General features: G+C 38.8%; 4 protein-coding genes, 1 long non-coding RNA gene and 1 other non-coding gene across 8 annotated transcripts; 4 read left to right on the top strand and 2 right to left on the bottom strand.

Annotated features, from left to right (window-relative positions):
- Window positions 1-800: 800 nt before the first annotated feature.
- Window positions 801-1,810, bottom strand: LOC135584741 (extracellular ribonuclease LE-like). The gene is made up of 4 exons (XM_065158712.1): window positions 1,658-1,810; window positions 1,427-1,582; window positions 1,149-1,347; window positions 801-1,071 (listed from the first exon to the last, which is right to left on the bottom strand). The coding sequence occupies exons 1-4, from the start codon at window positions 1,793-1,795 to the stop codon at window positions 848-850; spliced, it is 717 nt and encodes a 238-aa protein (XP_065014784.1). The 5' UTR covers window positions 1,796-1,810; the 3' UTR covers window positions 801-847.
- Window positions 1,811-2,230: 420 nt separating this feature from the next.
- TRNAL-CAG (transfer RNA leucine (anticodon CAG)) lies at window positions 2,231-2,311 on the top strand. The gene has a single exon. It is a non-coding gene; the product is annotated as a tRNA-Leu (tRNA).
- A 1,090-nt stretch (window positions 2,312-3,401) lies between these two features.
- On the bottom strand, window positions 3,402-6,032 carry LOC103992426 (uncharacterized). Of its 3 annotated transcripts, XM_009412114.3 has the most exons (5): window positions 5,894-6,032; window positions 4,685-5,796; window positions 4,162-4,572; window positions 3,865-4,094; window positions 3,402-3,794 (listed from the first exon to the last, which is right to left on the bottom strand). In XM_009412114.3, the coding sequence occupies exons 1-5, from the start codon at window positions 5,977-5,979 to the stop codon at window positions 3,543-3,545; spliced, it is 2,091 nt and encodes a 696-aa protein (XP_009410389.2). In that variant the 5' UTR covers window positions 5,980-6,032; the 3' UTR covers window positions 3,402-3,542. The 3 variants fall into 3 exon arrangements, with proteins under 3 accessions (XP_009410389.2, XP_065014469.1, XP_018684720.2); XM_065158397.1 differs by having other exon boundaries at window positions 3,402-4,094; XM_018829175.2 differs by lacking the exon at window positions 3,402-3,794 and having other exon boundaries at window positions 3,865-4,105.
- Window positions 5,503-6,459, top strand: LOC135642330 (uncharacterized). The gene is made up of 2 exons (XR_010497938.1): window positions 5,503-5,641; window positions 5,743-6,459. It is a non-coding gene; the product is annotated as an uncharacterized LOC135642330 (long non-coding RNA).
- Window positions 6,460-9,274: 2,815 nt separating this feature from the next.
- Window positions 9,275-10,916, top strand: LOC135643670 (myb-related protein 306-like). The gene is made up of 3 exons (XM_065160936.1): window positions 9,275-9,727; window positions 9,825-9,954; window positions 10,026-10,916. Exons 1-3 carry the CDS (start codon window positions 9,595-9,597, stop codon window positions 10,666-10,668), a joined length of 906 nt encoding a protein of 301 aa, XP_065017008.1. The 5' UTR covers window positions 9,275-9,594; the 3' UTR covers window positions 10,669-10,916.
- Window positions 10,917-15,207: 4,291 nt separating this feature from the next.
- Window positions 15,208-20,536, top strand: LOC103992428 (NAP1-related protein 2). Its single transcript, XM_009412118.3, has 10 exons — window positions 15,208-15,492; window positions 16,662-16,784; window positions 16,879-16,929; window positions 17,101-17,172; window positions 17,276-17,389; window positions 17,487-17,551; window positions 18,517-18,577; window positions 18,802-18,858; window positions 18,998-19,042; window positions 20,230-20,536. The coding sequence occupies exons 1-10, from the start codon at window positions 15,361-15,363 to the stop codon at window positions 20,272-20,274; spliced, it is 765 nt and encodes a 254-aa protein (XP_009410393.2). The 5' UTR covers window positions 15,208-15,360; the 3' UTR covers window positions 20,275-20,536.
- The last annotated feature ends 4,419 nt before the right edge of the window (window positions 20,537-24,955 follow it).

The following is a 24,955-nucleotide window of genomic DNA, read 5'->3' as shown; positions in this document are numbered from 1 at the left end:
AACTATATGAATGCATATTCACCAAGATAAAATACAAATCTCGCTATATTTAATAAAATATAGCTTCTTACATGAGGAGTAGAATATGTCATAGTTAATTATACCTTTATTATATCATAATATTCCCTTAGCAACATTCAAATGAGATGTTTTTGAATTTTTCATAAATTTACTTAATCTTTTATGAAGAACTTTTTTAGAATCTCCTTTGCATAATATGTTCATGAAATAAATAGTTTTTATTATCTCATATAACTTTGATGCCCACTAAATATCATTAGGCCAAAGTCAATCAGCTCAAACTCTTTTTTCATCGAAAGTTTAAAATCTTTAATCATGGAGAGATTATTGATAATAAAAATTAAATCATCTGCATACAAGCATTTAGAGTTAGTTTTTATATAAAAAATATATTTAAATGGGCATTCATAAAAATTATTTTAAATAAAAATAAATATCGATTAGACAATTTCATGTTTGCAGGGCATATTTGAGCACATAAAAAGCCCTCTTTAACTTACATATTATCTTCTTATTTATGAATAATAAAACTAAGAATTATTTAACATATATCTCTTCTTTAAAAAAAAAATTATTAAAAAATTACAGATTTAATATCTATTTATAATTTTTTTATTTTATTTGAGCTACATCAGAGATGAATAATCTTACTATCTTTATATATATATATATATATATATATATATATATATATATATATATATATATATATATATATATATATATAAGGGATAGATTCTATTTATTTTGGCATATGTTTATGGGATTCTTGAAGTAGCTTTGTGCCGAAATAATATTTATTATTAGATACATATAAGTTGACATCTCAAAACGGAGGGAACTCGATTCGGGAAGAGCACTTACTCGTAGGGTAGACAGGACACCGGATGAGCTCCTTCCCCGAAGTATCCACACACACGTAGATCTGATACAGTTGCCTGTTCCCGAATTCATTGGCGTTGCACTCGATTCCGGGAGCGTAGCCGATGGCATCTCCGATGGCGCTAGATATGTCCCCCAGGCCGTAAAAGCCGCCGTCTGGTCGAACACCTGCAACAGCATGCAGCAAGCACCATGGCGTCATGCATGCCATCCTTTGGAGGACGCCACAAGCTTGTGGTACGTACCTGCGTCTTGCAGAAGCTTGAGGAGGTTGACTCGCTTCTTGAGGTCGAGAGCCGTTTGGAAGTAGGAGTGCTGGTCGAGGACGGACGCCGAGCAGGTGCCGTGCTTCTCCCACTCGTGGCTCCAGAAACGGGAGCCGTCGCCGCTGGGGCAAGCTAGGGTTGGCCATCTCGATCGCATTCTCCCCATTAGATCGTTGATCTGCACATCAAGAATCCATCCATGTCACAGGACCATGCGACAAGCATCAACAGCGGCAGAGGAGACGAAAACGAAGCACCTCGGACGCATTGTAAGGCCTCTTAGGGTCGCAATTCGACGGGTACGAGCCATCGTTGTAGTTGGGCCACAGCCCGTGGATGCCGAAGTCGGCCACTGGTTTCCCGGTGGAAGGGTAGCAGCAGCTTTGCTTGGTGTCGCAGTACGAGCCCGGCCACTGCATGGAGAACATGGTTAGCATCGAAGCATTAAGAAGAAGAAGAAGAAGAAAGATCGATCACTACTAGCGAACCTGTTGAACGAAGTAGAAGAAGTCGAAATCTTGGGCAGCCAGGAGGGGAAGAAGAAGAAGAAGCAGAAGAAGGGTTACGGAAGGCTTCATCTCGGGGTGAAGGCGACGAGTACGTGCTGCAGCTGTCTGCGTCGCCATACTTATGGGCGAGACTGTGGAACAGGAAAGGAAGAGACGTACACCCCACGTCTGCGTGATGAGGTGCTGATCCTTCACACGTCGGTCTATATTAAATCGTGGACAGGAAACGACAGAGACGAGGAGGCGATCGCCGCCATCCTGTGGATGTGTTCACACGAACGACGCCCCTTAATCCCTGCTACAATGTTCTGCAGTAGCAGTGGAAGTATTAGCCGAATGAGTTCTCCAAAATCCAATCCCTAGCTGAGCTTGTCATTCAATCAAACAGATTGTCCGCAACCGAAGCGTCCAATTTGCTCGGAGAAATTGTGGCCAGAGTAGTACATGGAAAAGATGGCAATGTCACGTACAAAAGCAGCGAGAAAGACAAAAATTGTGATTCTTCCGCATTTAGAAGATAAATATTAGAAAGATCATTACCATCACACTAACGTCAAGATGGCCGAGTTGGTCTAAGGCGCCAGTTTCAGGTACTGGTCCGAAAGGGCATGGGTTCGAATCCCATTCTTGACACAATATATTATTTTATTTATATTGGTTACAATTCTATTGAAATCATTTCATATTTTTTCTCATTTTCCCTCTCTTTAATAACCAAAAAAATATTTTTTATTTTTATATAAATCAAATAATATTTTTCTATTTTCTTCGTCTTTAATAACTAGAAAAGACATTTCCATGAATTACTAGTTAATTAGGTTAATGTAAACTAAAAATAAGAAGCCTAAGCTTTTTATCTACTCTAAAGAGAACATAAAAAGTAGAGATCATTAAAAGATTATATATATATATATATATATATATATATATATATATATATATATGTGTGTGTGTGTGTGTGTGTGTGTGTGTGTGATAAATATGAGATTTATGACATATATATAATCAGCATAAGATTTCAAATGTGTTTTTTGAAGTAAAGTAATTTTCAGATCTTCAATCTAAATTTATTTTCAGATTCTTTTCCTTTTTTTTTTGGGTAGAGGGAGTGTGTTTCTTTATTGACTGTTCTTTATGATCGCAGAGAGTAGTGCAAATGGAAGTCATAGCTCGGGCTCGGAGGAAGAAGATGAAGTCTTTGTGTGAGTGCTCTGAGACTTTAGCCTTTGTTCTTTCTGGTGCCAGAAAACGCAGCCATAATCCACCTCCTGTGATCCCTCGGAAGCAAGCATATGAGCTTGCTTGCAAGGCTCCAAGCTCTCATTAATGGCGGCAACCAGCAACAACAGACGGCATGTGAACCACGGCTGTCCCTTAGTTCCCACTGGTGGTGTTACAGCCCGCGCCCGAGGTCCCATCCACGGGCTTCGTCACTGTTGTGCATCGCTTTCTCCGCTCTGTCGATTCCGTCCGCAAAGAGAGATCCAACAACGGCCTCCTTGTCCTCACCCCGTGTCATTCTCCATCATCGGTGACGACGAGGAGTCCAAGATTACTTTCTCCTCCCCCCCCTCCCCCCCCAGCCTGCCATGTTGATCCAGTCCTCGTCGTTTCACATCTAATTATCCATTGATGTGCCATACTCGATCTAATCATCACCCAGCAGATGATGTTTTCTGAGAACAACGCAAGAGACTCTGTTTTCTGAGAGAAGGGAAACAGCTTGTTGTTGTTGACCAATTCAGGTTTTGGATTCACATTTGTTGAAGGTGACATCTTGCCTAACAATGTGTGGAGAACACACCAATTTTCGTACAGAAATTGATGCTGTAAGAAAGAATTTTAATGAATCTTTCTGTGTAGATCAACATGGGAATAGCAAGAAGGAAGGCTCCCTGTAGATCTTTCTCTCCACCAGCCTAATCTTGCTCAGTTTCTTGTGGCACCACACCAATTGATCGGTTGTGATTGTAGACATTCTCAGCACTCTTGCCACCAGCTTCAGGTCTACTTGGGAGAAGAAAAGGTCCTGATTTGATCGATCTTCCTTTGGCCTTTTGAACTTCTTGACTATGCAGTTGCCAGTTCTTACAATGTCTTTGAGCTTCTTCTCTTTCTGCACCAAACAAGAGGAGATTACAGGAGAAGAGTAGAGACAGTTGAAGAACTGGAGAAGCATGCACCACCTTGCGGAGATCGGATTGGATGTCTTCCATGAGGTCAAAGTCTGATGGGTCTTGCAGGTCGACATGAGCTCCCATGAACCCTTTCAGAATACCTGGGGTTTCATCCTTGTCTGCCTTGACAAATTCCCAGAAGATCCTGATGGATTCCTCCATGGCATCTTCTATCATCTCACTTGTGATGTCATAGCATCCCTTGTGGTGATCCTCCATCTTCTCTCTCGCTCCATCCTCTGCAACAAAACTGGCCTTCGGTTGATGGTTTGCAGGAGCAACAGATGCGGTTCGGAGGTTGCTTACCTCTGATCAAAGGAACTTGGAGAAGATTTCGGAGAACGCATCGGTTTCTGATGTAGTTTGGCAGCCTCGGCCCTTGAAATGTTTCGTTCTCGACGAATCTCTGGATGACCACTTGGAACTGTTGGAATTCTCCTGCCACTTGATTGAAGTGGTGGCTTCGGTATGGATCGGATTCCGGCAATTCCCGAGCTTTCTCGTACTGCCATCTCAAGAACTCCCATGACAGGCATGTCTGGCCAACGTACACCACTTCCAGGTCACTCTGAAGCTCCTTGATGAACTTGTCTGAAGGTTCGGAGCTGGGTTTTCGACGAATCGACCAGAAGCTTTGGGAGAGGATGGATGAGATTGCTAAGGCTAATGTCTTTCGAGGTCCCAGTGATCTGAGAGGATCCTTCACCTGCAGGAAACCTGGAAATTGAGGAGGAACGCTGATGGTTACTACTTACTGCATGTAATCAATGGCGAGAGGAAGAGAGAGAGGAGGAGGAGGAGGAGGAGGAGGAGAAGGATTTGGACTGACCTATTGCGTACATTTTCTGGTAGTTGAGGATGTCGAACTTCCTCATCCTCTCCCTGTAGCTCCTGTAAGCCCTGTGCAGCTCGTCCAGTGGATCCTCGTGAAGGAAGCTCTCGTCCATCTTTAATGGCTTCAGATCCTCCACTGTTCGGGGACTCTCTGACTCCTCCAGAATCGTCGGCAGACCGATGTCCCTCGCTCTCCTCAGCTCCATCCTCAGCTGTTCTATCAGGTCCTGGTGCTCCCAGAGCAGCTCCAGCTCGCCGTACTCCTCGTCGTCTGACACCTTGAACTGATTCTTCTTCTCCGACTTATCAGCAGCAGCATCCGACCCGTCTCCTGCCTCTTCTGCATCGAGGACTTCCTCAGGGCTCTTCATAGGACTGCAACCTCTGCTCGTCGAATCAAGATCGTCGTCGCTGGAATCGGTGAACTCGATTTGGGGTGCATGAGAACATGGCAGATTCGTTGTTTCTTGAAGCCTGTCATCAGCTTCTTCTTCTTCTTCTTCTTCTTCTTCTTCTTCTTCTTCTTCTTCTTCTTCTTCTTCTTCTTCTTCTTCTTCTTCTTCTTCTTGGTTCAGACTCTTCCGCAGCTGTTCTTCTTCTCCATCGAAGTCTCTCTCGGACAAGAAACCATCTGAGTCCACGACGAGGTCGTGCACCGAGTAACCATCGCTCATGCTAATGGAGTCGGTCTCCGAATCGAAGCCGGAGAATTCCTCCGACAAAGAACATGCTCCATTCTCTTCCACGACCTCATAATTTCTCGGCAATATCTTGTCCTTGATCTCGATCGAATCGCTGGCATTGTGCACGGCATCATCATCGGCAGCAGCTGCTGCTGCTTCTCCTGAATCGAGCTCGGTACAAGAGGTTGTGGCTTTCGGCTCTTCCATGAACCCGCGGAAGTCTTTCTCGGACGAGAAGCCGTGAGAAGACTCATCTCCTCCATCAACAGGTAACGCAGCTTCTGGTTCCTCATCGCAATTGCCTCTCTGGTAATTCGATATCTGATGCTGGAACTTAAACCTGACGCACGATTCCTCTTTCTCCCCCAAGGATTCAGGCAGACCTTTGCGCTCATCTCTCTGCGAAGCTCCTCCTCTCCTATCTCTGCACGCAACACAAACCGAAACAGCAAGCTCTCTCAACATACAGCCGCAGAGGAACGAAGCAGAAGCAGCAGCAGCAGCTCCCACTACTCCCTTACCTGAAAGCGTGATCGACGATGAAGCTGATCAAAACGATCAGAAGATAGACAAGAACGAAGCAGCAACAGAAACCAAGGAGCGCCATTTCTCAGCAGAACATGTCATCCGCCAACTCTCTGTTCATCAAGAGAGAAGTCCACCCACCATTATCTCCACCTCAAGCAAGAGTAAATGGACACTTCACCTGCAACAACAGAGCAATAAACCTCAAAAGAACTCGAGCAACCGAAGCAAACGGGTAAACCGGAAGTGGAAGTCCCACCCGAAAGATGTGATGGCAGACAAAGAAGAAGGTGAGGCTTCCCATCAGCCATGGTTGCCTAATGCTCTCCGATGCTGTTGGCCTGCCAAGTGTAGTGAGGAAGAGAGAATTCAGATGAGAGGCTTGACCAAGCCAACCTGCAACAACCAGTCCATCAACCCCTCCCATCATCTCGGTTTTACCTCTGTGAATCCTGTGGAGGTCATCATCTTCATGGTCCACAATGGATTCATTCAAGAACCTTAATTGGGTTCACCTAACTCATCTGCAAATTGATACAAATCACAGACAACCTTAGAATCATTGACTTGGCATACAACCTTGGCCTCATTGCCACATTCCATGCAGAGACCAAGATGGGTGTTCCTTGTTGTGGAACATCAATCATGCATCCCCCCAAAATAAGTCATTTTCATATTCATTTCTCTAAAACAAAGTTCAGTACTTATATGTATAAAAAAAATTATATATGATTTTTTTATTAGGAATAGTTTAGATGAATAACTACACTGATTTAAAGTTTAATGCATGCATGCACACAATAGCAAAATTCATATGATGACTAAAAATTATTTTTAATTGATGTATAATTTATTGAGATTTTTTAGTGGAAATTGGAATGGATGATGTCCATGTTTAGGGCTTATTCATGTTGACAAGACATTATGTGGCAATTAAGATCAGCTTTGGTTGAATCAAGATCTTTCACAACAGGAAATATGACATGGTCAATCCAAATCCAAGCTAGAATCTAATTGTCATTGTTGATGTACTTGTCCTCATCAATCAAATATTTTATTATTTTTAATTAATGAATAAAAAAGCTTCTATCATAAAATAGAAAAAAAGAAACAAAAATTTTGGACCCACATCTATGCATCTTTTGGACTTTGACAACCATAGTAAGCTAAAGATGGATTGCACAACATGTGAAAGGAAAAGGAAAAGGAAATGGAAAAGAGGAAGCCACACTCAACAACAACCATTCATCACAAAGAAGAACCATGCAGTGGAACATGATTAGGGTTTTGCAAGGATGAGGTCATGACCACCTCAACTGTGGGACCCTTAGAACAAGATTGCAAGAGAGATTCCTCACATGAAATAATATTGGGAATGTTTTCCTTTTTATAACTATGATTGATGTTGGATGAATACATCATTTCTCAACTCCAAAAGCAATATATTCTATTATTGATTTCATATGACTGGTTATGAAATATTCTTATAAAAATATACTATCTTCTTTTTCAAGATTTTTTTTGCTTTGCTCTCTAATGGACATGTCATTTATAAATACTATGTTTAGCAGCAATGAGACAATTACTTGTTTGATGATAGGTGAAGGAAGATTTAATAAGAATTTCCTAAAAATGAAGCTTTACCTATATATTAAGAAAATATTATCTTAAATAAATATTTATTTGTCCATAACTTATTGATGGAAAAAATATTTTTACTACTTATTGGTATTGTTCATTTCTCTCTAATATTTTTTATCAAAATTATATAAATATATACATCCTTTCAAAAATAATGATGTTTGTATTTATCCCCTCATTTATATGTGTACATATATTACTTAACCTCCATTAGATAATTATATTTTGATCATTAGCCAAAATTTTAAGCTACATTATCATAATGTTCACTATGAGTAATCATCGTTAACTTGAATTTCTAAGATGAATATTATCATGAAGGTTAATTATTATACGATGTAAATTTGATCCGTCGTAATATAAAAAATAAAAATCGGATCATTGTTAGATAATAACACGACATAGTAAAATCGTCCATCGGTTGTCATCACCGCTAACGTCAGTGAGATATCTCATTGATCTATGAGACCATTGTTAGATAGTAATACCAATAGATTTCGTGACATAATAAAATCATCCATCGGTTGTCATCACCACCAACCCCAGTGGAATATCTCATTGATCTCCAAGGTTTGGCAACAGGACAGTCTACAGCCATGCATGTGTAATATTCTTCCTCTTCTCCCTTTAGCACCTGATCTGTGCCCATCTGCCATGCCTTGCATCGAGTTAGCAGCACATGGTGGCCATTGATGGAGTCCAAGGACAGCTCTCTTTAAGAACATAGGGCTCCTCTTCATTCATGTCTTCCACATGGAAGGATGATGATGGATTCTTGACATGATCCACCATTCATGCATCTACCAACATTCGATGAGGTAAAGCCCTATAAACAACTTTTACTTATCAAAATCTAATAAGACTAAGACATGAATATGATCAAGTTGGTGTACAACATTTTGATCTCCAATGCTAATTGGGCTACTGGAGGAGGCCTATGACATTGTAATGTGGTCAACCATATGACCCAAGGCATTAGGTTGACTCCAATCTTCCATTCAGATCGGATGGCCCATCCATGCCCATGTCACTATCTCGTCAAAATAGTAATGAATAAATGCACTCTAGCCCATATCTCCTTAAATCATAGATTGATTGAGAAATGTAATATATCTTAATTTACTGGGATCATTGATTTACTATAATCAGTGATCTTCTATCATGTCCTCCTGAAAGATTAAGATTTCAGGAGGACATGATAGAGTATGCAAATTGATCAAAGGTATAGACATGAGATACATGCAACTCTAAGAATATGAAGAATAATACTATGTAAATGACTATGTTATCATTTATTATGGTGTCATATATTTATATCCTAATGTATTAAGAAAGATAATTATTTGTCATCCTTCATTTACTCCGGCCAGCAATCCTCTCAGATACATACAGGTGCATGATGTGTTCTCCAAAGGAGTTCCAAGAACACAGTGTGAGGGTGTTGAGTAGATAAACCGCACGCTCTCTGCTCTTAAGACTGCAAGTCGTCACCCAACATCTCATGCACCGTATGGGAACACCTCACCCTAAACATGCAGTAATTGCATGCAATAAATGGCTAGGGTTTCTGCAGGACAAGAAAGCCATCATCATCATCAAGACAACTCCGAGCTGTTAACCCTGGTAGTTGTTACTGAGGATAACTAAGACATGCTTGAGGACAAATGGCCTCCGAATCTAAGCTTCAAAGCAGTGTCATGATAAGGGTTTTCCCCGGCGCAGCCTCATTCAATGCTCGGCCTTTGCAGAGAGAGACGGGGGTGTGGGGGGTGTTCATCCACCAAGCAAGCTTAGCTGAGCTCACAAGTCCCCTCCTCGGGAGTAAATGCTACTTGCTGTCCTCTTTTGACCTCCTCCTCCGCCTCCTCCATCTCCTCCTCTCTTTCCTTTTGCCTCTTCTTAGGGTCAAAAGATAGCGGACAATTCCTTGCATCATCTGGTCTCTTGTTCGTGTGTGTGTGTGTGTCAGTGTCCAGGTTACTTACGCTGCCTTGGACCTCTGCCGGCTCTCGGTGTGGCTTCTGGGGGAGGAAGAGGAGGAGGAGGAGTTCCCGGCATGGGAAGACCACCTTGCTGCGATAAAGTAGGGGTGAAGAAGGGGCCATGGACTCCGGAAGAGGACCTGGTCCTTGTCTCCTACATCCAGGAGCATGGCCCTGGCAACTGGAGAGCCGTGCCTACCAACACAGGTGATCGAGCTCCTTCGACATGTTCCATGAACTCGGGTGCTTAGATCTGAAGGGTTTCAGGGATTTGATCGAGTCCTTTGTCCTTTTCTACGGCCAGGTCTGATGCGATGCAGCAAGAGTTGCAGGCTTCGATGGACTAATTACCTCAGGCCGGGCATCAAGCGCGGCAACTTCACAGATCAGGAGGAGAGGCTCATCATCCATCTCCAAGCTCTTCTCGGCAACAGGTGCATCCCAATGTGTGAATCCCTTTGTCCGCCCGGCCGGCTCTGTAATTGAGATCTGATCGTGCATGCAGATGGGCAGCCATAGCTTCGTATCTCCCGGAGAGGACGGACAACGACATCAAGAACTTCTGGAACACCCATCTGAAGAAGAAGCTGAGGAAGATCCAGGGCGGCCAAGACGACGGTACCATGAACGCTGTCCTCTCGGCGAACTACTACCCCTTCTCCAAAGGCCTGTGGGAGACGACGGTCCAAACCGACATCCACATGGCCAAGCAAGCCCTCGGCGAGGCCCTGTCCCTGCAGAATCCGCACGCCGGCGCATCATCGGCCACCACTACCACCTACGCCTCGAGCACCGAGAACATCTCTCGATTACTCGAAGGATGGATGAAGAATTCCCCGAAGACGCGAGCTGCTTCGGCAAGCGACATGGTGGGTGGCGCCGGCTCAGCCTCCACCGAGGGCTCGGCTACGATGGCAAGCAAGAGCGCCGAAGTATCGCCGGAGGGACTCGACTCATTGTTCAAGATGGAGACGTCGACGCCCGAGGTATCGGAGAGCAGCCTTTTCCAACGCCAGATCAAGCTGGCCACCGAAGCTCCGATCCCCATTTCCTTGCTCGAGACATGGCTCTTTGACGAAACCTTCGAACAGGGAGGAGCATGCCCGGTTGACATCCCACTATGCGACGCTGCCGCTGAGTTGCTATAGAGGGAGATCGGATCACAGAAATAGCTCAAGGTGTAAATTCCAACGAACTTCACACGAACCCTATCACGCAAAGTTTGCTGCAATCACAACATCGGACTAATTGTCATCTTCGATCCTCTTCTTCAGTTTGAGTGGTGTGAGCTTTGTTCAGCCTGTATAAGATATGTGGGGCGAAGGAGGATTCATGTACTCATATAAGTGTAGTATACTTGTGCTAGATCATTGAGTGTCTTGCTCCTTGTCGAACACGACATGATGACCTTGCATGGATGACACACACAGCCAGTGGTGTGATGAGAGATCATGTTCATGTGCTGACACCAACTACAGATCACGAACAGTGTCTTATCTCCATGCACTTCAAGTTTGTCTAGAAAACAAATCATCAAATTGGATTCTCTGTGACCGCTTACTGCATGCAGTGGTCTGTCATGAATGTGGTCAATGCGTTGGGTGTACATTTCTGTTGCATGCACCTCGAGGATGTCTATCGATTCGGATGAAGAACACAAGGACGAGAAAGACTGTACTGGGAATGTCATATGTGAAGCTTCTTCATCCTTTCTCTCTCATGCAGACCAACATTTCCTTGCTGCTGTAAGCACAAGAACGTCAATGAGTACTGCATCTCCTAGCTAGAGAGGAGATGAAGTTAATCATGCTGCTGTATGCTTCTTGATCCTGAATGATGAAGAACATGGAATTCTTTCTCCCCATTATACTACTGATATGCAGTTGTCAGAATTGCACACAGAGTCAGAGCTTTTTTTTTTTTTTAAGCATAAGAACTTATTGTGTGAAAAATTTTAATGTCAAATCAAATAACAATAGATCTAAATCAGGAAAACTTTTCTGTAAGATTTGAGAATTAGATTGATATTCTTCTCTCTTCTTATCTTTTATATAATCAATATGATCAATGGATTTAAGGATAAAAATAAAAATTTACTGAAAAAAGATATGTAATCTCTTAATCATGTAATTAGAAAAGTCACTTTGTCATATCATAAGGAATCCTACAATAATAGTTATTCTTTTTATTGACCGATAACCATAATAGAATCTAGTCATGTTCATAATATATCTTATCTAATTAGATATAATCATATAATCTAATACTTTTAACATAAAATAAAACTTAATATTTCAAATAAAAAATATTTAAAGGAACTAAAAATTATATATCACTCACTTTATCAAGCACATGATCCAAACCTTCTCAATATCAATAAGCTCGAAAAAAATATATATCATTTTTGCTAAAATAGAGTACAATAACATCATTTGATATTATTATGCAATTGAAAAATACTTCTTTATCAATCTCTTCTTTGATAATGTGACACATAACAAATCATAGATTGAGACCTTAGGATTAGAAAATAGTTGTTGACACCACCCCACCCCCAACCTAACCAAGCCATAGGTGATGGATACAATAAAACCAAAATGGTGCCACGTCAAAATTATCACTATTGCACTTGTCAAGGTTCATTGTCATTAGATGTGATGTGAGGCACATTAAGTCCACATTGTGACAAAAAGAAAAAAATCCTACTGTTAGAAGCTAATAGTTCTCTAACAATTTAATGCTTGATTTTGATTTGCATTAAGTTGATTGATTGGGGGGGGGGGTGGGGGGGATCAAATTCTTTTGCTATGTGGTCATCAACTAATTATTTGAGAAGGCAGAGATGTGGATGAGCTGCTTTAGGTCACATGCTATCAAATCAAAGAAATGGCTTTGGAAATTTTGATGGTGAATTAAATGATTGGTTAACCATAATGATGTCCCATTACCAACTTCCTCAAATTGCCCACAAAAGATAAATTATTTTAATCACTATATAAGCAATCCAATGCCTCTTTTTTTTTTATTTACTTCGAGGAGAAATATATACTATATAGATAAAATAGATTTAAATTTGTTGAACTTAGAAGTGAAAGATAATGGGAAACTTTGAGTTGTTCAAAAAAAATAAATAGACGAATACACTAATGTGAATTTTTAATTATATTTTTCGTATGATGTATATAATAATCTAAATGATGAAAATATCTCTCTAAATACGAGTATATATCTCTATTTTTTTTGTTAAAACAAGTATCTTATTGAGATAAAGCACATTTTTTGTCATTAGAAATAAGCTTTCTATGTATTAAAATACTTTATCTATGATTATAGACTACAATAGGTTTATGATCGAAGGTCGATTTACTGTTTATGTCTCTAATTAATCAAGATAAACCATTTGAGATCCATCATAAAAGAAGAATTAGTTATGAACTATATAACCTTTTGTCATTAAGAACATCCTCTAAAAACATTTGTCACTGATATTAACCTTAAGCAATAATGTTAAGAAACAAAGGTTATTTTACTGTCGATGTGTCTAATTGGACATAAATAATCTATTTGAGGTTCAAGAAGGAACGCAACAAGAACTCCACCGGATGATGAAATGACAACCATTTATGTATCATTGACTCAATTAAAATTATCAATGTGGCCAATACATTGGATTGGGAAAAGAAGGTGATTTGTTCGTTTGCAACCATAAAAGTTTTTACTACTAATTAATTAATCCATTGGAAATAGTTCAATTTGAGGTTCTAAGATGCATTTCTTAGAAAATTTTCTCAAAAAATTCCTTCTTTTTGCATTTATATCTATTCTGTTATTGTTTTAAGTAAAAGATGTTGGATTAAATAAGGAAAAACTTAGTGAAAGTAAATGATGGAAAAGACCTCTATTTTTTCTCTAATATTAGGTTATGTCAATCATTCAATCAAATGACTTGATGATGTTTCCCATAGTATCAATCACTATGTAAGATAGTTAGAGAAGTTTTATCTTAAAAGAGTAAAGGATTATTGGGCTAATTATAAATTATTCATTATAATTAGTTACATTTAGCATTTTGATCCTTGTACTTTCAAAAGTTACATCGAATTCTCTATACTTATCAAAATAAAACATTTAACCATGTTTCTCTTAAGTTATTGACTCTACCGATAGAAATACTATAGGATTTACCATTGATCATATGCTGACTTTACCTACTTCGATTTACTGCTAAGCACGTGTGATATTTTTATCAATATATGTTAACGACGTAAAGAAAATTATAATTAAATATTTCACTTTCATAAGTATAGGGATCTCAATATAATTTTTAAAAATATAGGGATCAAAATATTAAAGTTAATTAATTATAGAGAGTAATATGTAATTAGTCCAGGATTATTATATGAGACTATTAGGGAGAAAAGATTGAGTTAGAACTTAGAAATGCATCACTTGAAATCAAGGAGCAAAGTTTTTTGAGTGCAAGGCATAAGCTATCTTTAGGGATGATAACTAATTTTGCTCTTGGAAGCTGTTATTTGGCAATGCAAAATGTATAATGTATCTATTTAGATGAAACATCAAAGGAATTAATTGCTACTAATTTTAACATTTTGCTTGAGAAAGTAAGATCTGGTCATTAATTGTTGGTCGACTCTATCGATGAGATTTTCTCAAATAGTGTTCATAATGTAACACATTTAGCTCTTTTCATAGTCAATATAAATGGTAAAAAAAATTTATCATAAATTTTATTAATTACAAGTGATATTTTATTTTCAATTTTAGCCAAAAACAAACATTAATTTTCGATCACAAATAATATTTCAATGATTAAGGTTTAATGTATATACCGATCCAATACATACTATGTATCAATATATCGATACATACCATACTAACGACAAACTAGTATACTATATATATATATATATATATATGAACTTTTTATGGATTCATCAAATCTCTTTAATGCCTTAATATGACGTCGGAATGCTTCCACGATGTTATGATTTGGTACAATTTTTGAGATACACTTGATTGATGAATAACATTTGGAAGTGGCTTTAATTTAAGATTGTCAGTATTATTTTCTCATGTTATATAATTATTTATTAATTTTATATTTTGAATATTTAGATATTTATCTAGTCATATTATTATTTTATCCTGCATGCAACCTTTTTTTAATCTTATATTATTTTGTTTGTAATAATAATAGTAATATTTTGTTTGTTAAAACATTTTTATTTTCCCAAAAAAGTAAAATGGTGAAAATAATTGGAACAAAATAATAATAATAATCATAATCATAATTAGTTATGTAATGATTTATATGGTGTAATAATTGCAGAGCAATTCCTCAAAAAGAGAGCCACAAATAATTGTGGATGTAATGATCATTCATCCCCCTGAAGGATACAAGAAATCATGATCATCATCAGCTTCGTCCATCCAACGGCTACAAAAGGCGGCTCCCTTAGGGTTAGGGTTTTAAATATCTCCCGCTGCCTGCCCACCGCGTGGGACCCACTTGCCCGCTGGAGAACGATCTCTACCGTTAGAGGTACCCGGACCCAGAGATTGGACGGTGCAGATGAGACGCTACCGAGTTAATGTTACCACAGGTGGTGACGGGAAACTCCAGCAAACAGCGACGGGAAGGTGTATATATAGGTAGAGATAGAGGAGGAGGGAGGCAGGTCGCTCTCGCTCTCGCTCTCGCGTCCGGTATCCATCGAAGGTTTGGTCTCCTCAGCCGACGAGAAGAAGAGCAGGTCAATTAGGGTTACGGTGAGCAGGTCAATTAGGGTTAGGGTTTCGGAGGCGTCGGCGGAGAGGAGATGGGAGCCGACAAGGGGAAGAAGTCGAAGGTCGCGGAGGAAGGAGCCGAGGGTGCGGAACCCGAGCATATCGACGGCGAGCTCGTCCTCTCCATCGAGAAGCTCCAGGAGATCCAAGACGAGCTGGAGAAGGTAATGCTTCCTTGTGCCAAAAAAAAGACCTTTTTTTTTAAAAATCTTAACCCCTCTCTCCATCTCTTCTTTTTAAAGTTACCGTCGTATTTGATTCTTTAAATGTTCTCTTTTTTTCTTTTAATTTATGATGATTGATTGTCTGATTCGTATCGTTTCTTGTTCAAAGTTGAGAACTTTTCGATGGATAGTTTGTTGTCCACATGATTGTATGAACTCGCTTGAGGATTCCTCTCTTTTGGTCCCTGAATTGGGTAGTCACGCACGTTGGTGTTTCTGGATGACGGGTTTCTCTCTCTCTCTCTCTCTCTCTCTCTCTCTCTCTCTCTCTCTCTTTGTTTCGGTCACGTTGCAATGTTCGTCGTTTTATGATCTTAGATGGCTGAAAGTTTATTATTTGGAGCAGAGTAAGGTTGCTTGTAAGGTTGTTAATACATAGTGCTTCTGACATATCTCTAAGTCGGAAATTGTTAGCTTGCTGTGAAACCTTTCTTGGTTTCTCCATTTGTTTGGATAACAGTGGATTGAGTCCTCAAATGTGTGTCTCTTGGCATAACAAGGTTGTGTCATTCTGATTCTTGCTGTCAAATGTCTAGAAACATTGTTACTTTGAGTCGAGAATCAATTATGAGGGCTAGCAATTGGTTGATTAGATTGCCAAATTGTTGCCACCTCTCATTCCTTTTAGGTTCACCTTAGTGTCCAACTTTGCAGAGTTATTAAAGTAAGGAAAATAAAGATAGGAAATAAGGATAGTTATTAAGCTTCAGCTTTTTGCGAGGAAATTGCTGCGAAACTATGATACTGATTTTGGAAATTTTACCCATGTAATAAGGATGCGGTGGAAGCTTTGTTTCTTAGTTCAGATTTCTTGTGCTCTCTCACCTTCCTTGGAACTATTTGTAGGAGGAACACATAGTTTGTCCTCTTTTTCCTTTTAATTTCTTTCTTTTGCCTATAACTGTCATTGTGTAGATAATTGCAAAGAACCTGAGAAAAATGGCATTATATTATTGTAGTATGTGATTACTTTTCAATGGTTTCTTCAGTGTCTTGTGCATTTATCCTTTTGTACTGTTTACTTATGTTAACATTCTTGCCTCAGAATACTTTTAGATTATGTGTTTTGCCTATTTTCGCAACATGCTGATTTAGATTTTTCTTAATAGATCAATGAGGAAGCAAGTGATAAAGTTTTTGAGGTGGAACAGAAATACAATGAGATTCGTAGACCTGTCTATGTCAGGAGGGCTGAAATCATCAAACATATCCCTGACTTCTGGTTAACTGCGGTATCTTAGTTTTTAATTCTTTGATTTTTGTGTCAAATGTTCTTTTGTGCCATCTCTAAAAGTTCATCTTTTCTTTGTTCTTAATGGTATGCAGTTCTTGAGTCATCCTGCTCTTGGCGATCTATTATCAGAAAAGGACCAGGAGGTATATAAGCTGTTAACGACGAAGGATGCCAAAATATAGCTAACTTTGATAATATCTTTTCAAATTACAGCCTGTGCCTTAACCTTAGTTTAACAGATAAAAATTTATAAATTTGTTTTATTTTCTAATAGATGCACTGGTTTTGGAATTTGATGATTTCCATTGATGTAGATTTTCAAGTTCATGCGTTCATTAGATGTTGAAGACTTTAAGGATATGAAGACAGGCTACTCCATTACATTCGTGAGTTACTGAGCACCAAAATGGTAGCCCGATCATTATCTGCAGTTTCTTTTCATTTCTATTTTTATCCATGACCAATTGAAATTTTTTTTGCAAGTTATAGAACTTCTCCAATAACCCATATTTTGAGGACACAAAACTGACAAAGACATATTCATTCACTGATGAAGGAACAACCAATGTAACTGGCACAACAATCAAGTGGAAGGAGGGCATGGTGAGAGCAAACCATTCTTGTTAGCACCCAAAGTTTTCATTATTAATTTTTTTATCCAAGTTGTAGGTGTGATTTTTATGTATTTTTATATTTGTAGGAACATATTGCCAATGGTGATGCTCATAAGAAGAAGGGGAACAAACGGCTCTTTGCTGAGGAAAGGTTGATGCTGTTGATCTTGACTGTCTTTTTTTTTTGTCTGTACAATGTTTGACAAGTGATCCTATGTTGCATCATTGAGTAATTAGTATTTGGTGATATTTGTATTGCTAGTTGTGTTTTTATTTTAATCATCGAAATTTTAGAACTCAGTGATCTGTTATGTAGAAGTCAATGGCTTGAGTTGTCATGTTTGTGTCTGCCATTCTCATATCAGGATCTACGTGTAATGGTTCCTCCTTCTAGTCAAGCACTAATGTTTCTTGGCATCTAGTCATAGAATTCTTGTCTGTCAACATCCAAGTTCTTATTTCCCTAAAAAATTCATTTCATGGATTGCTTTGTGCCCAGAAGTTGTCCACTTCTGCTTTCTTAACTCCCTTATCTGAAAGGGTTGTATTTGGAAATTGAGCATGATTGTAGCATAGGCATAAATGGAGTTTATATCTCAATTTTATGTTTCGCTAAAGTTATTCTACAGCTCCAGTGTTTGATATTTGCGCCTTGCTGGTTCATTATTTTATCCAAGCAACTTATACTTGCACCATCATTTGATATTTGCACCTTGCTGGTTCATCATTTTCCCTTTGATTTTGTTATAATTCTTTGCAAATTACCAAGCAACTTGTACTTTTTATGTGTATTATATGAGCCAAACGTTTGGATTTCCCTAGCATGGTAATGTTGGGTTCACATGGCTTTGTATGTTCCCTGCCATGCCCCACTTGCATGTCTGTGCATATTTTCTTGGCCCTGTTAGAAGTATAGATATTGAGCTGCCAAAGGTAATCCTTAACCTCAATTTTAACTGTATGTTTCTTTGAGGAATCCTTTATATGATTGATATACAGACCAGGTTAGGTTGCATCAATAAATTGGTGTCACTGATTCATCTTTAGCATATTGGTGGAGTTCTTATATCTCTGGCTTTAGTTCCTAATCCATCGCTTTCCCCTTTTTTTGAACAGTTTCTTCAGTTGGTTTAATGACAATCAAGAAAAGGACCTCTCAGAAGGAGTTATGGATGAGGTAATGTTTCTTGATTTTCTTTCAAACTAATTGTTGGTTATATTTGTATTATATAACTGGGTTGGATGATGAGTGAAATTGTATCTGATTTTGCGCTACTAGTCATGGACATTTGTTCAGCTTCCTGTTTTGAAATCTGATTGAACTATCTTATCAGAAGATCACCATGACTACTGAATAAGAACAGCTTTTGAGTGCCTTGTGCTATTACATTTCTGATGCAGGTGGCTGAGATAATCAAGGAAGACCTCTGGCCCAATCCCTTAAAATACTTTAACAATGTATGTTTTCCTAGCTAGCGTGTTTCTGCTCCGTCTACCTATTTTTTTTCCCTCTTTCTTGAGAATTTTGCTTTCACTCATTTGAATTGCAATTTTTTCAACTGACAATGCTTCTCACTTTTTTATTTTACGGGTACAGGAAGCTGATGAGGATGACTTTGATGGAGAGGAAGATGATGAAGAGGTATATTTTCTCTCCTTTTTATCACATAATAATGGCTAGTCATATTCCAATACTGCTTATGTAATCTCAGATGCCGAAGAAATTTAAATTCCATTTCCTGTTTCCATGTTTTATACTTGTCTTATTAATAATGCTCATTTTCTTGAATCAAATAAGGGAAAATGCAGAGTACAGATTTTTCAAATTTATTTTCTAGTATTAGGATTACCAACCTGAAGATTTTGTTTGACCGTTGTGATCTTGTAATTACCAAAACATGAAAATTAATTTTCTAGATTTTGTTCAAATTTACATTATAATATTGTTCATAAAGAACCCATCTGTCATTTTGTCAGATTGTATTAACAGGATTTTCAAGTAATTCATATTTGAAAACTATGTATTTTAGATGAAAGGTGCCAAATCTGTTACCTATAAGCAAAGATAACTACAGAATATTACAATTAAACCTTATGTAATCAAGCTTGTTATGTTGTAATCAAGTTCGAAAGAGTGTCTGTTTTCTCGTGTAGTGACGTGTAGTATCATGGTCCAAACTTGATATCATGCGTCCTTTGCAGAAGTTACACCCTTGTAGAGGTGGTGCCTTGTTATGGGACATCCTTGTGTAGTCCACATTATGTATCATTACAAAGACTATTTGAACCCGTCATCTATAGTTTTGGCAAAATATAGAATATTTACTTGTTGAAAATGACCCAAACTCTGAAACTAGTTTCTCAGATTGCCTCATCTAAATTGTCTATTTTGCTTTTAAAACCAAAGAACTTTAGGTTGTTATTGACTAATGATGTTAGTCATAGGTTTCAGCTTCTCGATAAGATTGAGCAATGGTCATTGTCTTATGTTATGTTTGAATTCAACTGAAATGACTAGCTACAGTGAATATTCTATTATTTGCAGTATGAATGTATTCGTTTGGTAACATTTAAATCTGTGCTGCCATCCAAGTTCAAATTGGACAGTATTCATGAGATTGGAATTGTAGGCCATTGTCTTATGATTGTTGAGGACTTGCACAAGAACTGCACTTCTCCATTAAATGTTATTCTGTTTTAGGCAGGGAATAGCTGCATCTACTCTTGTCCATCTACCTCCTTCTAGCTTAGCTTGTATATGGTGGTTGTCTCCTTTTTGTTATCGAGATGGATCAACTGTTGGATAATTATTCATTTTCATGTTTCAAGGAAACTGATGAGGAGGATGGTGACGATGAAGAGGACGAAGAATGAGATCTTTGCTGATGACCACCTTGATTGTGTGCATTTGGCCTTCTACAGCTGCTCCCGTGCAGGATCAAGACCAAGTTTATATAGTCAGTAGAAAGACTGAGTGCAGAATGCTTCCTAGTTGCCATCACTTTGATATGTTAGATTGTATCTCCTTGCCAAATGTTTGATATGAGGTTGAGAATTGTGTACTGATAGCTGTGTTAGTCGAATTTCACTATATTGGATGCATAATTTCATAGCAATTTCACATTATATTTTCTGAGTCTGTTGTTGCTTTTCCCATTATAATTATACTGACAGCAGTGATATTTTTGTATTATCATTTGTAATGATCTAATTTTGGTGCTGTTTTGAACAAAAAAGAACAAAAAATACTTAACGGGCATATTTTTTTGTTTCATGAGTGAAGAACTCATTGGTTTGCATTGACCGGAAAAGAAAAAAAAAAAGCAAAAGTAAGGCTGCATTTTTTTGAGTCAAAATAGATTTTTCTAACAGTTCTTTTTTCTTTTGTTTTCTTCTTTGTTGCAACCAAGTAGTTGTTCGATTCGTTGCAGTTGTCACCTTTGTTTGTCAAGAATCTAAATCAGGGGAATTGCACCCCAATGCATGACTTTGTGGAGCAGCTGTCTGTCATGGATTTGTTGTTTATGGGTGTCATTAAGCATTCCATTTTCAAGTTCCAAATGGTGATGTTCATATTAGTTTCATTGGTGTGATGAGTTCCAATTGTGGTTGCAAGTGATGTGGTGGACTGTTGCCTTGCATTTACATCCACAACACAACAGTTTGTCCTACTAGTCATGTTATCCAGATCTCAGTGAATGCTTGCAATCAATGTCTAGTAGGTACGTGAGGGCTACAAGGTCTCTGACCTTGTGACTGCACACAAACAGAGAGAGGAGTCAGCAGGGCATGTGATGTCCCACTGTTGTCACTACTGTTCATGCTGTCCAACCTCTGCAGCATCCATGCATGAGTTGTTGGGTCTCATCCTCGGCCACTTCCCCTGTGAGGGAGATGTCACCAGTTTGGATCTGATTTGTGTGTATGTGTGTGTGGAGGTGAAGTCCAGTGCCAGGCCACCATCCTCCTGCACTGAGCTGTGGCAGTGATATGGTGACACAAAGGACATAATTAATATTCCTCCTTTCTTCCAGCTGGATGCTGAGTTGAGTTGTTCCCTCCTCCTCCTCCTCCTCCTCCTCCTCCCCCTCTCAAATCCTTTTTTGTGTGTCCAGCTTTTCCTCAAACCCCTGATTTGGCTCAGAATTCTTTAGCTCCCTGTAGAAAGTCATAATACAACTCTCAAGAGCAAGCTTTATGGTCTCCTTTGCCATGGTGGTGGTTTCTGTCATCTAGTGTTCTACTTCCTCAGGTCTTTAATTTCTGTGTTCCCTAGCTTTGCGTTTGTACATTTTCAAGGGGAGAATTGAGTTCAGAAAAACATGTGCAAACATATTTATATCACAACCCTTTGTTTCTGAACAGATCAGAATTTGCAGCATCACCTAAAAAGACCCCACAAGAGAGAGAGAGAGAGAGAGAGAGAGAGAGAGAGAGAGAGAAAAGAAGAATAGGAGATACATATGGGGAATAAATGTTGATGGCAGAGCAGAGCTTGCATATGCCATGTTGAGCAATTCTTGACATATGAACTGTTTGAAATGAAACTTCCCTTTATTAGCAATCAGGCCTTGCAAGAATAAACTGTGGCTGTCACTATTTCATCAAAGTTACAGATACAAGATCACAGTGTTTTCACTGCTGAAGTAACCTTTTACCACCACTGCAGTTTCCATCCCCAAAAATAGACTTTACAAACAAATAAGGTTTTTTCTTTTGTTTTTTGTCACTAGAAAAGTCTCTTCATTTCTTTCTTACAAGATCTGAGATATAAGACTGTGATCATGGTAATTTATTTTGCAAATGCATAATAAAAAATTTGTTTTTTTTCTTAATGACTGCAGGAGATGATCATACTCATTATAAGAGTTTGATAAGAGGATGCAAAAAAATGCTTCCTTGGCTATTAGTACTGGAAAAAGCTGGAACCTGCAACCATGGTTGCCACTGTTGGTGGTGTATGATGATTGAGGTATAGTGAGTGCCATCATCATCATCAGCTAGCCTTCACTCACAACCTTCCATTAATGACTGGGTTAAGTCTCATTTGGTGCCATGGTCCTAATCATGTCATGGGGGAACCTTCCATCTTCCCTTTCCCGTGACATGTTGGGCATCACTGTGTGATCCCAAATCCTGTCATGATCGACCACTGTACTGAGTATTCTCATCTTTAGGTAACAGTGGTGTACTCATGGGGAACTGCATCCATCTGCATTCGGAGTTGTGCTGAAGCCTGAAAGCAAAGCAAAGGGATTGCATGGTCACCTTTTCTCCTTCCCTTGCAAGTTATATATGGCCTGGCAATGATAGCAGCCGCTGCAACCTTTGATTCCCAGCTGTGACATGCATGCTTTAAACAAAGAAAAGGAAAAGGAGATCGCCATGGGGGGAAGGGGACATCGTGAGTAGTAGGGCCATCGCTGCTACTCGCACCTCGTCTCGGTGGCTGGTGGCCAGCGGCCGAACCATTGGGTGCATCGCCATGGGCGCAGGCAGCGGATGCACGAGGAGCTCGTTAACCGGCAGAGGCAGTACTGTGGAAGGAGGAGGGGAGGGAGAGAGATCACCATGGGAGCGAGGTCCCACTGCAGGTCGAGGGAGCAGCACTTTACAGCCAAAAGGAGGAGGGTGGCTGACATCGCCTTTACTCGCTGTTGTCGATGGAGCAACATTGGATGGTTGGCAGGTAGCCATGGTAGCTCCGCAGCGAGGCATCTTGCTGCTGCTTCATGTCCATCGATGCGGAGTGCCCAGCAATTATGTGGCTGTAACATGCGCTTGTCTCCTCCATTTCGGTGCAGCAACAGCAGCAGCAGCAGCAGCAAGCTAAGAGAGAGGCAACCGTGAGGGAGAGCACGAGGACATGATCATGGCCAACCCACAAAGATGTGTGTGTCGTAATGCCCTCAAGCTTTTTCCGCGCCCCCCTCCCCCTCCCCCTCCCCATAAAGATTACCTCAAGATAGAAACACTCTCGTTTTGGTTTCTCCTTCATTCCATTTACAGCTTCTTCTTTAACAGCATGCATATAATTTACACATATGCAAGAGAGAGAGAGAGAGAGGATATTTGAGATAGAATAATTTGAGGAAAATTGAGAAATACTGAACATAATTTGCATTGTTGGAAATATTTAGGAGCCAAATTCATGTGTCCTTATGGAGAGAGGGTTATGTCTCATAGGATTTGAACAAAAGTAATGCTAGTCATGATTAATTAATCACATTTGTAGTGAAGGTAGGGATGAGAACAAATTTAATTCATGGAAGAATATAGTGGATATAAAAGTTAAGAGTATGTTGTTATGAGTTACTCAGCTTTTAATTTAGATTAAAGTGGGAGATCAATTCAAATTATTCTCATGGCAAATGAGCACCTTAACACTTGTTCAATCATGAAGTTGCCACCTGATTGATTCATGGTTAACATGTTTGTAATTATGAGATTCATGTTGGAAATATATCCTTTTTTTTTCTTAATGATACCAAACTATCAAAAGTTTATTATTATAAAAAATTGATGCAGATATAAATGTGATGAAGGGGATTCAACATGTGAACCATCCTACACCATGTATCAACCAAGCATCACGATCAAATCGACCCACGAAACACGTGCATAGTAATCATAACATCCAATGGTTTGATAGATTGTTTACGATCGAGTACTGTTTAACGATTATGACTGGCACCGACTCTCACCCATTTTCAAATATCCACCATAAACATGCATCTCTTGATTTTTATGATTGGATTATGTATAAACATTTTTCTTCTAATTTTTTTAATTTTTTTAATTTACTTATTAACTTAAAAGTATCATAGGGTATTTATCGATCATGCCTTTAATATGATTTTGTTAGAAGGCTTTCTAGAACCATCATAGTTCGATTTTAAGACTTGCAACAAGCACATTAACATTGGACTCGAGTTAACGTTGAACCCTCTACAATATATATATATATATATATATATATATATATATATATATATATATATATATATATATATATTCTCTATGTTGTCATTAAAATTTTATTTTCTATAATTACAAGTCCATTAATTATTGTTTTATGGTTCAGCATTAAGTGTAATTTATTTTATTGACTTCTTTTCCTAGTAAATATAGTTTGTCTTGATGAATTATGACATCAGCAAAAATTGAGTAATTAGAAGTTAACAATCCAAAATCCAGAACATATTTATTGTCCCAAAATAAATTAAATTCATGCAAATTAATGTTAAGACTTTACTAAACACACATGCAACAATTTTGTTGAAATATATTACTCATGCTTCCTTGATCACAAGGCAGACTCCTCTAAAAAAAGGCCAATAAATCCATGTCAAGACAATCAAGAAAATTATTAGGGCAAAAATCTTTCAATTAAAATGAGGATATAGATATCAAAGCCATATTATAAAAACTCACCCAAAATACCATGAAAATAGTGCCAGTTTATTTCTTAGTGAACAAATCATGAATTCAAATATTATTTTCTTCTATTAGGTTACCAGAGCAAAGTGTTTTGATCGTATGAGATTTTGAGCAC

Source organism: Musa acuminata, chromosome BXJ3-7 (assembly GCF_036884655.1).
Source record: "Musa acuminata AAA Group cultivar baxijiao chromosome BXJ3-7, Cavendish_Baxijiao_AAA, whole genome shotgun sequence".
Classification (NCBI taxonomy): domain Eukaryota; kingdom Viridiplantae; phylum Streptophyta; class Magnoliopsida; order Zingiberales; family Musaceae; genus Musa; species Musa acuminata.
This window is presented reverse-complemented; position numbering and strand designations above follow the sequence as displayed.

Coding starts and splice junctions, on each gene's coding strand:
- LOC135584741 (XM_065158712.1), bottom strand. CDS start 1,795: ATGGCGACGCAGACAGCTGCAGCACGTACTCGTCGCCTTCACCCCGAG. Junction 1,583..1,657: donor TCTTCTACTTCGTTCAACAG/GTTCGCTAGTAG, acceptor TTCTCCATGCAG/TGGCCGGGCTCGTACTGCGA. Junction 1,072..1,148: donor CAAGCTTCTGCAAGACGCAG/GTACGTACCACA, acceptor ATGCTGTTGCAG/GTGTTCGACCAGACGGCGGC.
- LOC103992428 (XM_009412118.3), top strand. CDS start 15,361: ATGGGAGCCGACAAGGGGAAGAAGTCGAAGGTCGCGGAGGAAGGAGCC. Junction 16,785..16,878: donor CTGACTTCTGGTTAACTGCG/GTATCTTAGTTT, acceptor AATGGTATGCAG/TTCTTGAGTCATCCTGCTCT. Junction 19,043..20,229: donor GAGAGGAAGATGATGAAGAG/GTATATTTTCTC, acceptor TCATGTTTCAAG/GAAACTGATGAGGAGGATGG.
- LOC135643670 (XM_065160936.1), top strand. CDS start 9,595: ATGGGAAGACCACCTTGCTGCGATAAAGTAGGGGTGAAGAAGGGGCCA. Junction 9,728..9,824: donor AGCCGTGCCTACCAACACAG/GTGATCGAGCTC, acceptor TTCTACGGCCAG/GTCTGATGCGATGCAGCAAG. Junction 9,955..10,025: donor CAAGCTCTTCTCGGCAACAG/GTGCATCCCAAT, acceptor TCGTGCATGCAG/ATGGGCAGCCATAGCTTCGT.
- LOC103992426 (XM_065158397.1), bottom strand. CDS start 5,979: ATGGCGCTCCTTGGTTTCTGTTGCTGCTTCGTTCTTGTCTATCTTCTG. Junction 5,797..5,893: donor ATCGTCGATCACGCTTTCAG/GTAAGGGAGTAG, acceptor TGTTGCGTGCAG/AGATAGGAGAGGAGGAGCTT. Junction 4,095..4,161: donor CCAAGTTCCTTTGATCAGAG/GTAAGCAACCTC, acceptor GTTTTGTTGCAG/AGGATGGAGCGAGAGAGAAG.